This window comes from Elgaria multicarinata, chromosome 2, assembly GCF_023053635.1.
Source record: "Elgaria multicarinata webbii isolate HBS135686 ecotype San Diego chromosome 2, rElgMul1.1.pri, whole genome shotgun sequence".
NCBI classification, from domain to species: domain Eukaryota; kingdom Metazoa; phylum Chordata; class Lepidosauria; order Squamata; family Anguidae; genus Elgaria; species Elgaria multicarinata.
The window spans coordinates 162,536,404-162,553,091 of NC_086172.1; the positions used below are offsets into that span (position 1 = coordinate 162,536,404).

General features: G+C 40.6%; 1 protein-coding gene across 5 annotated transcripts in view; it reads right to left on the reverse strand.

The window, feature by feature from the left end:
* Positions 1 to 3,459: 3,459 nt before the first annotated feature.
* The window catches only part of BCL11B (BCL11 transcription factor B), a 166,999-nt gene continuing 153,770 nt past the window's right edge, over positions 3,460 to 16,688 (reverse strand). For 4 of the 5 annotated variants that reach the window (XM_063118037.1, XM_063118034.1, XM_063118036.1 and 1 more), the window contains one exon: positions 10,310 to 13,396. In XM_063118037.1, the coding sequence (XP_062974107.1) occupies positions 11,385 to 13,396 (2,012 nt within the window). In that variant the 3' untranslated portion in view covers positions 10,310 to 11,384. Of the gene's footprint in view, positions 6,748 to 10,309; positions 13,397 to 16,688 lie in introns of those variants that run through there. The other variant, XM_063118035.1, reaches the window with a different exon arrangement.

Below are 16,688 nucleotides of genomic sequence, written 5' to 3' on the forward strand. Positions count from 1 at the left end.
ACTGGGTGACTTTGGGCCAGTCACTTACTCTCAGCCCAACCTACCTCTCAGGGTTGTTGTTGTGAGAATAACATGGAGAGGAGGAGGATTATGTACGCTGCCTTGGCGGGAAAAAGGTGGGATATAAATGTAATGAATAATAAATAAATAATAAGGACATGATTTGGGGACACTGCAGAAATTTGGTTTGTGGGTTGTTGTAGATGTGAACACTAAGGAGGACTTGCTGAAATCTGATTCTGGGGAATTTTTTTCTGAAGTTCACAAGAGGGTCTGGCAGTTTTCCTCTACAATGACTCCATCAAGCCACACTGGTGAAATTAATGTAATCTCCCTGCTCATGACACATTCAGGTGATTTGTGATGGCTGAAACTGTGTTTAGGGACTTGACACACGATTTCAAAAGCCACACACACTTGATGGTTGTGTGAATCAACCCCCAAGACCCACGACTATTTAAAATAGTGACTTCAAGGTAAGCATGTACAAGCTGGAGCAAAGCCTAATTCACATCTTACCTTCTTCAGAAAGTGTCCTCACCATGTGCTGTTAATTTTGCTTGCGACATTTAGGGCTGATGTACCCAGGAGCAGGTAGTGTGAAGGCATGTGGGTGATGTTCCACAAACTATCTATTCCTGACCTCTGGGCTACTCATGTGAATCAATGATCTCTGGTTCTCTTAACACCCCACTATATTCATATTTCTACCTCTGGCAGCATGCACACACACATGTACAGAGTGCTCTCAAGCTCACTGTTTTCCCTCTACAATGGTCAGTATTCCACCCTTCAGGTTCCGGAGAGCTGCTAGCATTCAGCCCATCCTGCCTTTATTCCACCACACTCCTTGCCCAGTTTCTTGGACTTTCTTTAGGTTGCTCCTTCATCCCAGTGCTGTTCTTAAGCAGAAGGATTCTTGTTGCAGCCAAAGTGCTGCTCCTCAGTGTCAACAGGTACTCCTGTGCGCCTAACTTTACTAGAAGTACCTGAAGGTAAGATATCAAGAGGTGCTAAGTAATGAGATTGAACATGAAGCCCAAGAAGATTGAACCTGGACTGACCCCTTACAGGGGTGGTGAACTGCTTTCAGCTCGAGGCCCACATGCTGTTTTGGAGAAATAATTGGGTGGCGGGGGCAGGGGGAAGCATTCCAGTAGTGAACAGGGTTGACAGCAGAAGAGAGGCAGAGCTAAAAGCATGGGTGGGAGCAAGATACAAGAAATACCAGGGTTTGGGGCCTTAAAACTCTTGTTGCCAGTAACTCAGCCCTGGAGGAGGCATTTCAACATTTTAGAATTGGGGGGGAAACTGTGCAAAACGCTGGAAACCACCAAATGATTAATGGTTGTGGGGAAATTGGTGGGACCATAGAAAAGGGGTATGGCCTTCTGGGGAAGCTTGGAGAGTCCAACTAAAACCCCAGGAGGGCCGAATTTGGCCGCAGATCTGAGGTTCCTCTCTCCTACACTAGAAGGAAACATTTTAGGTTTTTTTATTACCTGAGTCACTTTGAAGTGATCACCAGATTTACTTTGCTCAAAGGTGGTAAATTTTATCTGCCTGTGCACAGAAGCAAGGGCAGAACAAGGATCTGACAAGTAGACTTGAAGGTGTGTTGTTATTTTAAATAGTGCTTTCTCTCTTGTAAGAACAATGTTTTGTCTCAAGCTGAGCAGGGGGTTGGACTCGATGGCCTTCTAGGTCCCTTCTGACTCTACTATACTATAATTCTACGCAGTGACCCTAACAAGATTCCCCACCCTCCACCCCTTGAATTGGAACTTTATTCTTTAAAAATAAAAAATCCATGCTAGTTCGAACTCCTTCCAATTCCAAATAAGCAGTGAACACAATATTTGGAGATCAAGTCAAATGTCCAATTTATTTTTTATAACTTGAAACTGGAACAAACGTTGTTTTGAACGAGCGTACAAATGAAATGGTAGACACATGCTGAACTCAACAGTGTGACAATAAGGGGGGAAAAGAGGCCAAAAGTCTTGTACAGAGAATAAAAGGAACAATAAATATTTCACTAAGTGATATTGAAATGACCTCCTGCCATCTCAACATTTTTTTATCCATAAAAAAAAGTGCTCCCATTTTTTTTTTAAATGGGGCATGAATACCAAGCAATAATAAATAGTTCCAAACTTGTTGTAAAAGACAAAACCTCCAAGTAAACAACGAAAGCTCATACAATAAGTAATAGAAAAAGGTAATAAAAATAGTTTGCCTTGCCGGTACAAATGCAAACAACTGAAATCAACGTTACGTTGCTTTGCAGTTCTAAAATACAAAGAGCACCATAAAATGAGTTTGCTTTGTGAAAAACAAAACCTTGGACTGTATTTTATCAGGACTAGGATGAAATGCTGAACTACAATGGAAGGGTACAGCTATGCTTTTCATGTCACATCCTTTTTAAAAAAAAAAATTATCGCACCGGAAATGCATCAACCATTGATTATAACTGGAACAGAACTTTGCTGTATGGAGTTATTCTGACTTAACACAGTTAATTTTGCTGACTTTAGCAGTGTAATAATTGTTATGACAGCAGAGGTAACTATGAAATGTCTTGTCTGCCATATTGTGCTTATGGCCTTGTAAAAAGCAGGATTCCTAAAAGCAGGAAGGGCAGAGAATGGGGTCATCGTGGTTTCATTGAACACAATATTTGTGCTTTAGGTTCTCAGTGATTCAAGTCACATGACAGGACAGCTGTTGGTGGTTCAAATCTTACTTTATCCAGAATGAAAAGGGCTGTGTGGTGCTCATAGTGACAATATGAAAGCTGAACTCAGTTCATAGTGGAATTGGTTTTGGACAAAACCGACATCTAGGGATTAAAATTCTATGCCTGACTTTGACCAAATCTATCCCCACTGGATTCCCTAAAACAAGAGTTATTGAATACTGTGGAATATACATATAAGAAGCTGAGATTGCTCTCTCAGGTTCTCTTTTCATCAGGAAGGCAAACGTATCCCTAATTTTGAAGAGATGGAATGGAGGAATGGCTGGTCCAAATTTATTCATTTATTTACAATATTGGTATACCACTCCACATCCAAAGATTTCAGTAAAAACACCATGTTAAAATAATTCTGTTCTCCAACATGTCTCTAACGTTGTAATGGCTCCATGACTTGATATAATGGGTTGGATCCAAGTTCATTTCCACTGACAGGAGTATTCCCTTAGTGGAGCTCCACTCTGGACACTTCTGGAGGAAAACAGGAAACTGTGGTATTCACCAATTCCCTGTCCCTCTGCAGCCCTCAGTTCCAGAGGATCCCCCAACCCTCTGAAGCAGATTTGAGGGGGATACGGTACTGCAGGGAGAGAGGGAATTGATTAAGGTTCCTCTGCTCGTCCATAGGAGGCAGATATTGGATCCACCCCATAATGTGGGGTCCGTATCCGTCCATCCCCCCACCTTGTTGCTATTTTTTCATACTTTGCTACACGCTCTTTCTTTAAAATTATCACTAGCACTTCACCACCACTTTGGTATTTTTCCCCTGCCTGCCTTACCGAATTTTTTTAAAAAAAGCGGGGGGGGGCAGTTGTTGCTTAATGAAGAGGCACAGAATTTCATCCCAGTCCTTCAAATATCTGAGAAATTTATGGAATGTACAATTAGGAGTCAACAGCAGCAAAGCAGACAAAAGAACACAGACTGGCAAAACCTGTACATGGTCCCTTTCTGACAGTGGGGTGGGGAAGTGGGATGCGCCTGGACCAAAAAAATTTAAACTCCAATCCAATTCACAGTTGTACCAACAGAACGCTGATCTTTCTTCTCCCCTCCCCCCTTTTAAAGCAGCTTCATCTGTAAGCTGTGAAAGGGGTGGGGGAGGAGGTGATAATGTATAGGTGCCCTGATCCAGTAAGGGCTCCAGATTAGACCCCACTCAAACAAAGGGGTGCTGTACATAGTAGAAAGCCTTGCAGGATCAGGTGAGCTGAGGTCCGAATGCACATTCCCTTAACAGAGAGTTGGCACAGTGAGGATTAACAGTGCCGATCACCTGTTCAGTGATAGTGGGGGGACATGGCCCCTTCTCCCCTCAGTAGATGCCAGCGCTCTCTAAACCAGTAGCACTGAATATCTCAAGCACACATGTGCAGGATCAGGGCTAGAAAGCTTACATTTGTCAGGGAAAGCAACCTCCCTGTGTCTAAAAAAGGGGGCATCTGTGGAATGTTACGTCAAACGTCTTCACAAAAATTGAATTTCATTTAACAACAACAGGTGACAGCCAGCCATCCTAGTTCAACTATACCTGGGAAGGCCTTGATACAAGGGGTCCAGGCGGCTTTAATGTTATTACTGCCCTGTAGGAACAGCACATTTTTTGTAGGCCATTTCTGACAGAAAATATATATATACATACATACATACACACAACTAAAATTGTGAACACAAAACTCCAAAGAAAACAAAACCTGATACCCGCCCCCCGAAAAAATAATAGAAAATAATAATAATTGTTTTGTTTCTTTTACCCACAGGTCGTCAAACAACCCTTTCATTTTTCCTTCTGTACAATAAGGTCTTGACATACAAATTTTTTTGCACTATTTTATCCTGCCAAATTAAAAAAATATATTATGGCAGCCTGTTTGTTTGTTTTTATTTTTATTTCCAAATTCACTAACAAAAAAGTACATTAAATCCCTTTAAAAGGACAAGCGTACAGTTAAAAAATTACAAGTTCCAGTAAAAATACAGCAAGTGCCTACATTATATGAATCAACCAATATCAATATCCATTCCAGAAGAGGGGATGGGGCGGGGGGGGGGGGAGATAAAAATAGGTACAGGTCAGAAATGTGATTTTTTTTTAATCTGCAAAGCAATAACAATATTAAGCATTTTTTCTACATACTTTTTCTACATGGTGTAGCAGTCACCTTTTAATCCCCAAATACAAGTTTCTATACATTTTTCTTGAAATAAAAATTCAACACCCAAGGCAGAAAAAAAATTACTAAAACTCAGACTTTACAGTTACAGTGACAAGAACAAATTTATAGACCCACCATTTAAATTTTACTGCAACATTTTCAAGGAAAAAAGAGAAAAGTTTTTTTTTTCTTTCTGGTTTTGTAAAATGCCCAGGCATTCTCCATTATTACAAATACTGGTCCACTTTTACAGTAATCAAGAAATTTTAATATATATAATATATACTAAAACCCCGTCACCAAAAGAAAACAATATACACATGGCCATTATGGCATTTTAATAACCTATTAAGCAAAGTTTGAAAAAAAAAAGAGAGATTGCTCAAACACACATACACACAATTTTTTTTACCCTTGTATGTATTCAATACTGTAAACGTATTTTAAGACAGAGTGCACTAAATTTAACTTTTAAAAAAATTAGCCGTTGTTCCTGAATTTTTTTTCATTCAATGATAACAACTTGCAATTTGTGTCATTTGAGTTTTAATTCAGCAGTAAATCATTTCCATTCCATTTCCTAAGCAGCGTTGTCCTGAAAAAAAAGAGAAAGGCTGAGAACAATTCAGCAAATGAATGTCCGAAGTTGTGCTGGATATACATCTTCATTTGATTGGGTCTTATGGCATTTTCATGTCCACTATCTTCAACCAGGTTTTTTTTTAAAAGTAAATGTGGCTCTTTTGTTTGTTTTTTTAAAACCTAAAGAACATACTTTTCTTGTTCTACTTTTTTTAAAAGTCTTTTCATTTCACAAAAATGTTTGCATTTGTCTCAAGAGACTCAAATAGGAAGATCAGTTTTCAAGGCACTCACATCAAATTGAATGGCAGTAGAAAAAACTGTCCAATAAATTATTATTTTCTTTATAGTGCCAGTATTGTGAATGCCACGCTTAGCAACACTGACACTTAATCTCAGATGTCCCCCTTTAACAGTTTCACCCACCTCTGGGCCAAGCAAAGAGAAAGATGCTGTAATTTCTTGTTTAGAAGCCGCTGGTCTTGAATGCAAACGAAAAGTTTTAAAGTGCGGGTCAACAGAATCAAAATGTGTAACTTTTACAACATTGTTCATTGCCTTGATAGACTAAATTAGGGCAATTCAAATTATGCCATATCTACCCAAGATTAACAAAGATGCAAGGAAAGATGGGCAGCTGAGATGAGGGCACCTATTCTGATTGGAAGAGTAAAAGAAAAAGGAGGGATTAGAGCCATTTATGGACCCATAGTATGCTCAAGTGAGAGATACATATGGAAGCCAAAAGCTCATAAAAATAAGAGACATCCCGTTGTTCCATGGGCCTATCAATCAACACAACAGTATGAAGAGAAACATAGATTTTGTAGCCCAGCCAACATGCAACACGCTGAACTGGGAGGAGGTGAAAAAGTTCAAAAGGATGTTTATACCTCCCCTAGCATTTCTCAGAAGAGCCATCTCACACGTGAAGAAACATGTGGCTAAATAATAGAAAATCAGTTAAAGTTATTAATTTTAATCTACAATTTTTTTGCCTATTCCTTCTCCAAAGGAATGCTATCAGCTGTAGATCTATAGATGCCTTTGCACTGACTTCACTGACTCCATCAAGGGGTTAATCCAATCATTTGCCATGAGAAGGTTCAGAATGAAAAGGGCTGCCAAGTAACAGTTTCAAATCGAAATAACACTGAAGTGATCTGGTGTCTTCAGTAAAATTCAAAGGGCCTTTCAGCATTCCCAGTGAAGGAGCTTCTATTGTGTTCGATGATGCTATGCAGCCTAATGGAATAAGAGATGCAATATAAACAAAGGATATCCAGTAACCCTAAGAAATGTATAAAATTCAACTGGAATTGAAGTAGAACTGGCAGGCATGTAGGGAAAATAATTTGTAAATACAAATTTTTTAAAAAAGTGAAATTTAGGCAAATCCAATATAGGTATGTCAAAGCTCTTCATTAAGTTTTTAAATCAAGAAATTATGAGTTCTTTCATCTAAAACATTGTTTATTATGGGCCTCACATTCAGCAATTTCAAATACGCAGAGTGTCTACACTTTCATTTCAATACCTTTTTAAAGGCTGCAATCCTCAAACCTTCTTAAACAGACATTTTTATCAATATTTTCTAATTACTTAAATGGCACTATTCTAAACGGGAGTGGTCTGCAGATTTTGGCCTTTTTTTCTTTACAATAACACAATTGTGCATTATCTGAGAATCTCTGTTTTTGGACTCCAGGCAAGCAACCAGAACAGCAAGCTTTTGTAGACCACCATATCTGGTGGTGGACTATGTTTGGCTTGACTTTAGTAAGGCAACCAAGAAGGTGTCATGCCAGCTGGTATCTCTTGAATATTGAGCAACAAAAAATTAGGGACTGAGCAGTCTTATTGTTAAATCAGGTGTTCTTAAGGAGTGGCCTTTTTAACATGAAATATGTAAAAGTTACCCCCTACTGAGATGTTACACTACATGCAATTATGATTGTGCAGAGGGATGGAGCAGGATACATGTCTACGGGGGGCCTCCTCTATGCACATAGGGTCTCCTGTGATTTAGAACCCTGCATGATTAGAGTTCTACATTAGGGAAGGAGATTGTACACGTAGAGCAGACTCCCCTCTACAGATGGTTCCCTAACACATGGGCAGCGGGGAGGCAGGGCCCACAGGAGACACAATGGTGGAGAGCTTGCTGGTGGGCCCTGCTTTCCCTTCTCTCGATGCCATTACGATTGCACAGAAACTAATGTCTGAATAGGGATAAAGTGATTCTCAAACGTGGGTGAAGATCTGAGAGTGGCTCACAAAAATATTGGGAGTATTTTGCTATGGTGCTGTTAATTAATTTGGGGGAGCTGGAGCTAAAACATTTTTCCTTCTAGGTCTGAATTTGGAACAATCTTATATGATTGCCATATTGGGAGTAGGGTAGTTTGGCCAGTGAGCCTGGGCAAGTATTTAGTTTGGCACACATGATTTGGAGACACACTGTGATGTGGATTTTGTGGGTTGATTGGGACAGGCTAGAGCATGGATGATCTCACCTTGTGGTGGGAAATTAGACCTAATAGGACTTCTGGTCTAACTAATCTATTAATTTTAACCAAGACACCATATTGATGAAAAAAGAAAAACAAGTATTGGGGCACCTATTATGATTTGTTATATTTTTATGGTGGCATGATGGTCTCCTTGTTCTTGTTGCAACAACTCAGGACAAATGAGATGTTCATTTGATACACAGCATGCAACTACATATCAAGTTTTCCACTAATTAATTACGGGCAGATGGTGAGGCAAATTTTGCTTGGAATGCAGCATGCATGGAGGGGAGTCTTATCTCTTTCCTTCATAGCACAATCAGAGAGAACCCCCACCCTGACCACTGACCACTGCACAGCTAAAAGGTTTAGATAAGAAGTCCCAAGTGGCGCCAATTGGGATGTTTTATCTATGCAATCTAGCCCAATGTGGGTGGGTGGGGTTTGTTGCTCTGAATGCACCACAGAGAGACCCCACACCCTCTCAAATACGATTTGTCCCCCACCTTTATTTAATTACGAGGAAAACCTGATACATAAGGCGAGCTGTGCTGGATCAGACCAAAGACCTATACATTGATGGTGCTATATAAATAAATAATAAAAATAATAATAATAGTCCAGCATTCTGTTCCCACAGTGACAAACCAGATGCCTACGGAAACCCACAAGGCAGACATGAGTATAATAACAGCCTTCTGCTCATGTTTCCCAACAACTGGTATCTGGAGGTATACTACCTCCAATAGTGGAGTTAATATATAGCCATTATAACTAGTAGCCATAGATCACCTTTGCATCCACGAATTTACGTAATTCTCTTTTAAAGCCGCCCAAGTTGGTCAGTCACTGCCATCTCAGCCACTCCTCAGCATATAATGTAAAATTAGGCTCTCCCTCCCCTCAACATCCATCACTTTACAGATGGACTGTATTTGGCAATTTTGTGTAGCTTGAACTGCATGTGCCAATTTGGGAAGATCCTTTTGGAGCTCTTTGCACTACCTTTTTGTTTTAACCACTCTAAACCTTTTGGTGTCATCTGCAAACTTGGCCACCTCATTACTCACTCTTAATTCCAGATGATTTAAAGACAATTTAAAAAGCAATGATCCCAATATGGATCTTGGGAGACTGACCATTTAGATCCCTCCTTTGTGTGAACTGATAATTCCTAAACTGCTCTAATTCTGCTTTTTGTTCAACGGGTTACCAATCCATAAGAGGACATCTCCTCTGCATGCTACCTTTCAAAGAAACATCTAGTTTGGCCCTGATATGGCTACTCTTATAGAATTGCAGTTAACTAATCAGTTGGCATCCAACAGTAACACATGGAAGGATCTAAGGGTGGTGGTGGTAATTTTTTGTGACACTTCCTTTCAAAAGCGTATTGGAGTAAGTTAGAGTTCTTTAGTTCATTTAGCTAATTTGGCAAAGGAAATTCTTAGGGAATTTTATGTAACTGGAGCATCAACAAGCACAGGGATTAACATCTCCCATTGTTGTGTAATTGCCTGATGTGGTATCAGGGCAACACCCTGAGAAAACCGATCATATTATAATGTATCAGTATATCTATGGTTTGGCTAATAGATTTAAAAGCCTCTTTAACAGATGTGCAGCGCGATCTTAAGAAGTAAATTACACTGTTTGAAATGGGGCTTACTCTCAGGTAAGTCTGCAAAGGACTGTAGCCAAAACAAAACAAAACCATCCTCAGTTAATCGGGCAACTCATTTTTCTTTTCTTTTTTTAAAGAAACGTTAATTATTTTAATATAACTACTTATAAAAACTGCAGATAGCAGGCCTCATAACAGAAGAAGCACGTCCCCTTTAGGAAGATAGGAAGATGCCTTACACCAAGTTGGTCTGTCTAGTTCAGTACTGACTGGTAGACATTTTCCAGAATTTCAGACAGGGGTCTTTTGCTAGTCCTACCTGGAGATACCAGGGCTTGAGTCTGGGACCTTTTGCATGTGAAGCAAGTGCCCTTTCCCTTCATTCTCTCATAGGATGGAATGTCTCTTTTAAGATGAGCACCTGCTGTAATATATAAACTTGCCATCTAAAAATGAAAGAAAATATGTTTTTCCCTTCAAAAGTACTTTTAATCATAAGCAAATTGAATCTAATTCATTAATTAAGATTTATTTTATTGAATGACAGCCCTAATCCAAATAATCCTTTACCAAAATTGTGTGTGCGTGTGCTTGTATATGTACACACGTATGTGCATTTGTTAGACAAACTCATGTTCAATTTTTTTTTAAAAAAAAATCAATTGGTCCATTGTTGCATTTGCTATGGAATGGTTGTTACAGCAGTTATCACATATTCAGGTTATCAAGTGATAACTCCAATTATCATGTGCAGAATGTGTAATGTGAACAAGGCCTCAAAATAAGTGACATGTCTGAGAAAAAACAGGCAAGGTTTCCTTTCTGTCGTGCTTTCTAAAATTTATACATGCAGCTGGGTCAGGGCTCTCAAGTTCTCTTTATTTAATGAACCTTAAAAAATGGCAGAAAGGTGAAAACAAGCCATTAGTAACCAAAACAAATTCCCTACTAATAATGCACAATTCTTGCTATTGCTTTTATGAATATAGCTGCCTTTAGAAAACACCTGTGCGCATTTCTTTTTAGCTCTCATAACATCTACTCAGGAAGTGTATTTTTTTTTTAATCAAGGCCTCTATTTTTAGTGGCATCATCAGTGCTACAGATCCAAATCCAAAAGAAAGTGCTACAATTTTTAAGATTGTTATCCGCGGTACTATTTCATATTTCCTAATTTTTAAATGATTTTCTTTCTTCCTTTCTTTTAAAAAAACCCAGCAAAAAGAAAAAAATATAGAAGAAAATTATTATTTAAAATGATGGCTTCTTCACAAGAAATTACACATGCTTAGCGTAAGTTTCAACAAAGCAGCGGCCCTCTAAAATTATAATTTAAATTGATATGCATCTCCCCCTGTAATGCAAATAATCTCAGGTTACAACTGGGGAAAATTAGAATGGGATACCCAACAAAAATTGTAAAGGAAATCTAAAAATGAAAAAAAATGTATTAAAAAAAGTACCTGCACATGCCAAAAATAAAAAAAAATACAAAATAACCCAATAAATACAGAAATTATTGCACAGTTAAAAGGCTTCACAATTTTTACTGCCTTAACCAATCCTCAGGTTTAATAGAACTTTGTAGACACAGGTTATATTTAAGTGCCAAATTCTGGCACCTGCCATAGTTATGCTAAATTATGTTTATGGAGGCAAGTTAGGTCAGCTATTCTCAGTTGGCAATAGTTAAACTGTACAACTTAAATGTTACCTAGACCCCTGATTTTAACCCAGCGGGGGCCTTAGCTTCTTTCTGCCTGCTCAATTTTGACATCGTTTGTCAGCAAGTGTTCGCCATGCCACTTTTTCATGTGTTTCTCCAGGGTGCTGTAAACACTGAAGGGCATCTGGCAAATGTCGCAGCGGTAGACCTCCTTCCCTATCTGGCCATGTGTTTTCATATGGCGCGTCAGCTTACTGCTCTGGGCACATGCATAGTTGCAGAGCTCACATTTGTAAGGCCGCTCTCCCGTGTGGCTCCGGCGATGCACCGTTAAGTTACTGCAGTTCTTAAAGACCTTGCCACAGTACTCGCACGTATCGCTCCGCCGTCCTTCCTTTGAACTGGGTCGACCGGGGCCAGGTCCACTGATATGGGGCGTGCTGCCTCCGCTCGCCGTCCCGCTGCGCCCTGAGAGACCGCCATCCAGCATATCACCTGGTGGAGTGGAGAAACGCAGGCTTCCATTCTCTGAGGAATGCTCAGAAGAAGTTGCAAAGGGGGATTGTCGGGAGTCTGTGAATCCTAGAAATGGATCCTTCATGAAGTGCCTTGATGCTGCATATCCTACCAGCCACTGCGAGTAAACATTTTCAGAAGGTATTATTGTTGCTGGTGGCAAGTCCAAATCTTTTTCTATCTTTATTCTTTTCGATGAGTTATTTAAACTGGGGCTTGTGATGGGGGTGGGCTTGCGAGGGAACAGGCCTGGAAAGGGTTCGCCTGGACCAAAGTTTCTCCCATTGACTGTCCCTTCCTCAGTGCGGTCAAGTTCTCCTGCAACAGAGTCTTCATCGCCTGTGTCTCTCTGACAAAGGTCTCTAGGACAAAGATCTCGCTGATCTGAAGACCTTTTCATAAAGCCGCCCCTTTTCTGCTTTTCAGCCAGCATGTCACTGTATTGCTGAATGGTACCGAGGCTTACATTCTCTATCACTTTTCCTAGGACTAGGGACTTTTCATCTGGCAGCGATTTGGAACCATTCTCTCGGTTACGACTTAGTTCTGAGTCCATGCTAAAGCTCGACTCGGGTCTACTTTCATTTTCCAGTTCCTCTTCCTCCTCCTCCTCTTCTTCCTCTTCTTCATTGTCATGGCCTAGAGAAGGATCACTCTCGTTCCTGAAGTCTGCCTCACTGGACTTTAGTCCCTCTCCAGTGAGTTCACTTGTGCCAGGCTCAGGGGAGCTTGTAGCAGACAGTCCATCATCTGACCTCCCTGTCATGGACCCAGCTTTGTGCATATGTGTTTTCATATGGCGTTTTAGCTTGCTGGCTTGGGAACAAGCGTGATCACAGAGCTGGCATTTATAGGGCTTCTCTCCTGTGTGACTGCGCCGGTGGACAATGAGATTGCTCTGGAACTTGAATGTTTTCCCACAAAATTCACAGGACTTACTTTTAGCCTGAGGCTGGGGAGGCGTAGTGCTGCTTGGGGGCATCGGTGGCAATGGCGGGGTGCTCAAAAAAGGAGATTTCGGGCTTGGCTGGAAAGGATTCAACAAGCGATGCATAGGGTTGTTGCGATTGGGAGAGACTGGCGGAGGGGTGGAGTTGTTCCCTGCCAGCTCTCGAAGCCTTCTGGAGAAATCCATCGCTGGCGACTCAATTGCCATGGGGTTTAAACGCATGACTCTGTCAAAGGCACTGGGATGCTGGGCGACTAACCCCATTTCTTCGGCACTAAGGCGATGTGGATCCAGATGATGACGAGGCGGTGGGCTGAAGAGGGGAGGTGTGTTGGGGAGCCGACCTTCACCAAAGCCAGGGTGATCACGCAGGATGGGACCTGTCATTCGTAAGAGGCTAAAAGGGTTGTTGTCGCCAAGAAAATTCATCAGCGGGGACTGTGCAACAGTCTCGGGTCCCAGAGGAGGAGGGATGGTGATGCGTGGAGTAAGGGAGCTGTTTGAAGGACTTGTTTCCAGGTAGATGCGGAATCCATGCGTGTTCTGGGCATGCTGAAGCAAGAACCAAGCGCTATTAAAAGGGTGCTTGCATGTTGTGCAAATATAGCTTGAAGGCTCATCTTTACCTGTAGAAGAAAAACGAGAGAAAGAGGGAAAAACTATCAGAAAAGTAACACAGAGGTGAACTCCAGTCACTGTAGACCATACTAAGCTAGATGATCTGACTTGGTATAAGGTAGCTCGGTATATTCCACGCTGTCAAGAGCCCCCTGGAGTTGTTCCTCCTCTTCACAATTGCAGCCTGCTGGTTCACCTGTCTCTTGCTCTGGCCCAAACAAAGGTCATAGTGAGAAAGAGGAGCAATTGATGCCACCGCTGATTTGCTTGCTAGCTCTCTGCCTGCCAAACAACTGCTAGCAATGATGAAAAAGAAAATGTGGAGCAATAGCAGCTGGTGACAATGGCTGTGAGAAGGAGGGGGGACATTGCAGATGTCTTGCCCAAGAGCCTTAAAAATCCTGGAGCTGGCATTGCATATAGGGTGTGAGCCCTGGGCAGGTGCCCGGCCATGCCTACTCTTGATCCCTGCCCTGTTCCTATAATGTTGCCAGGACCACCCCAAAACAGGTCTGGAATGCAATTCTCCCATGTTCCAGTCAAACATTCTAATTGGACAGTGTTTGAAGTGCTTCCATATAAAAGTATTCAAAGAGCAGCTCATCATTCAATTCAGAAAAGCTAGAGTCCTTGACTTGCTTGTTTGTCTTTCTAATCTCCTATTTTCTCCTCTCAGCAACTGAATGGAAGTTTAAAAAGCATTCCTGCTTTGGAATTTTATAAACGGCAGGTGTGGACAAGCTGCAACTCCACATTCATGATTTTTCCATCCTTGGACATACAATGCAAACTTTTCATCAGAATCTTAAACGTGGACCCTTCCATTGTGAGAGTCAAATCCTGGCAAATTCCTAGATAATATAGCTAAATTCCAGCTTCACAAAAATACATACCACTTTTCAAAGCAGCTATCTGTCCCTGGCAGCAGCAAAGAGGAGCCATAATGGCTTGTGTCCCATTGGACCATCCACAGAAGGTGAAAGAAAATGGCAATGTCCAGCTGTGGTTGGACATACCACCACTATTCCTCCAGAGCATCAGCTCTGGCACGTGCCAATTATGCTGAACATGGATGCCTGTACTAGGACATTCAACACAGAATAAATTAGAGTGGGGCTATTTGCATGTCTGAATGTGCAAATGGCCTCACTCCCATCATTTGGGTGGGTGGTGAGGATGATAGCCTCTACGATATCATACCCTCCTCCACAGGCCAGATTCAGCAACCTTGTGAGCTGTAGGTTGCCAAGCAGATGCTACTGCACCATAAGATCCATTGTGCCCTAACAAACTGCTGGCCACACTAGGCAGTCAGCGATAGACAAAGAAGGTTTTAAGCTGGGGAAAATGGAAGTCAAATAGTTTTAGGGCAACTCCAGTAATTAAGCCATTAGTCACACTTTAGGAACTTAAGAGTTTCTCTTGCCACCTTATACTCCCACAATGATATGATTTAAGAGCCCCAGTGAAAAGGTGATCCCCTCCAAAAACATCATATTGGAGGGCAGTCTGCAATATAACTATGACTATTACTGCTGGTTCAAAACAGTAAATATTGTTCCAGAAGAACAAGAGATACAATTAAAAGCTTTCTAGCAGCAATTTATACCAATATTATAGACCAAGGTATAAGAAAGTGCCCCTTAAACTCAACGTAGCAATTGAAGCATTTCGCAGAGAGAAGAGGGTGCTTTATGTCAGTTCTGACGATAATTCAACAGTCAATGTTCCGATTATTATTTCCTATAGTTAATTTTTTCTTTCTTCAGACCAAATGTGACAAAAAAAGTCTAGACCTTTAAGATTTCTTAAACAACACAATGTGTAGTATAAAAAGTGACAGAAATCACTGAGGCAGGCTAAAATATATAGCATATTCTGTCAAAAGCTTTTTTTAACAATATGTTTTACCTCAGCTCACCCTTGAATGGACTTTAATAAAGCTCTGTTTTTGAAGTATGATCTAATAGCAACCGAAGAGCAGAATCTTACAAGGTCATATAGTTTCAAGATAAAGAGTGCTCAGTACCCTAACCTCCATTTTATACACACACTAATTAATTGATTGATTACCCACAGCTGATTGAGTCTTCCATCTTTAAAGTCATAGAGACAATTTCCTGTTTATCTGTTTTCCCTCAATATTCTCAGAAACTGGCTCACCTGGTAACAGAATTCTTCCCTTACTCCCCACCCCACCCCAAACCTTCATTTAACAGGAAAGAGGTTTACCTCAAGAAAAGCAGTGTGTGTGTTATGAGCTAAGCTGAAAACCAAGGCCAGTCTAATGGATTATTTAAAAAGGGGAAAAATAGTCTTGAAATGGCAGCCAGCAAGCCATTGGCATATGTTTTATACAGTTGAGATGCTTTTGTGTGTTTTTTATACTTTACGTTTAAAAAAAATTTAACCTCTGTGAAATGCAAGCAAGAGAATGAATCCATTTCACTTCTGCTTCCTGATTCCCTTTCAAAACCAGCTTATTAGTGTGTATTACTGGCATAACATAGTGATATGACGAGTTATCGGTCATAACAGTAGCAGCTTTTTCCCTTTGTTTTTCTTTCATTTCACTTTCATGCCCGTAAACTCTTCTGTTTGGCAGCCCCCTGTTCACAATGGCAAAACTGACTGCAGGCTACTCAGCTACCAAGGCACTGACAGATTCTCATATATATATATATATATATATATATATATATATATATATCTTCTTCTTCTCCCTGCTTCACTTTCACAATCCTCAAAGGCTCTCCCTAGACACCCCTTTATTTTTTTTATATACTTAAATAATAATAAAAAAACCTGTTCATTTCCATATTATCACTTCATGGTTATCTTGCCTCGAAGTTGCCCTGAGCAGTGTGAATGCTCACTTTTAAGAACAGAACAATGTCAAAAAGTCTTTGAAGACCCACTCCGAACATTTTTATATGCTAAAACTTGCTAAGTATTTTTTAAAATGCTCCGGAACGGTCAGATATTGCTATAAAGTGATCCCTTATAAGTTAATAATGCAAAGTGTCTACCCTGAAAAACATTTTTTTTATAAGGACAGATTTGATATATGGCCACCTTGTGAATGTGGCTTTGCTTGTTACACTTAAATGGGGAAAAGAGGGTGTGCAAGCCATTTGCACTTACTATCAATACAAGTGGAACCTGCAATAAAATGCTCCTGTTCTGTGCTCTAGCCAGCCAGCCATGCCCTCTTCCAGGATACTCCATTTCATTCCCCCGTTTTCTCCTCACACAATAGTCTTTCAGCATTCTGTGCCTACTGAGCATACTCAACCCCCT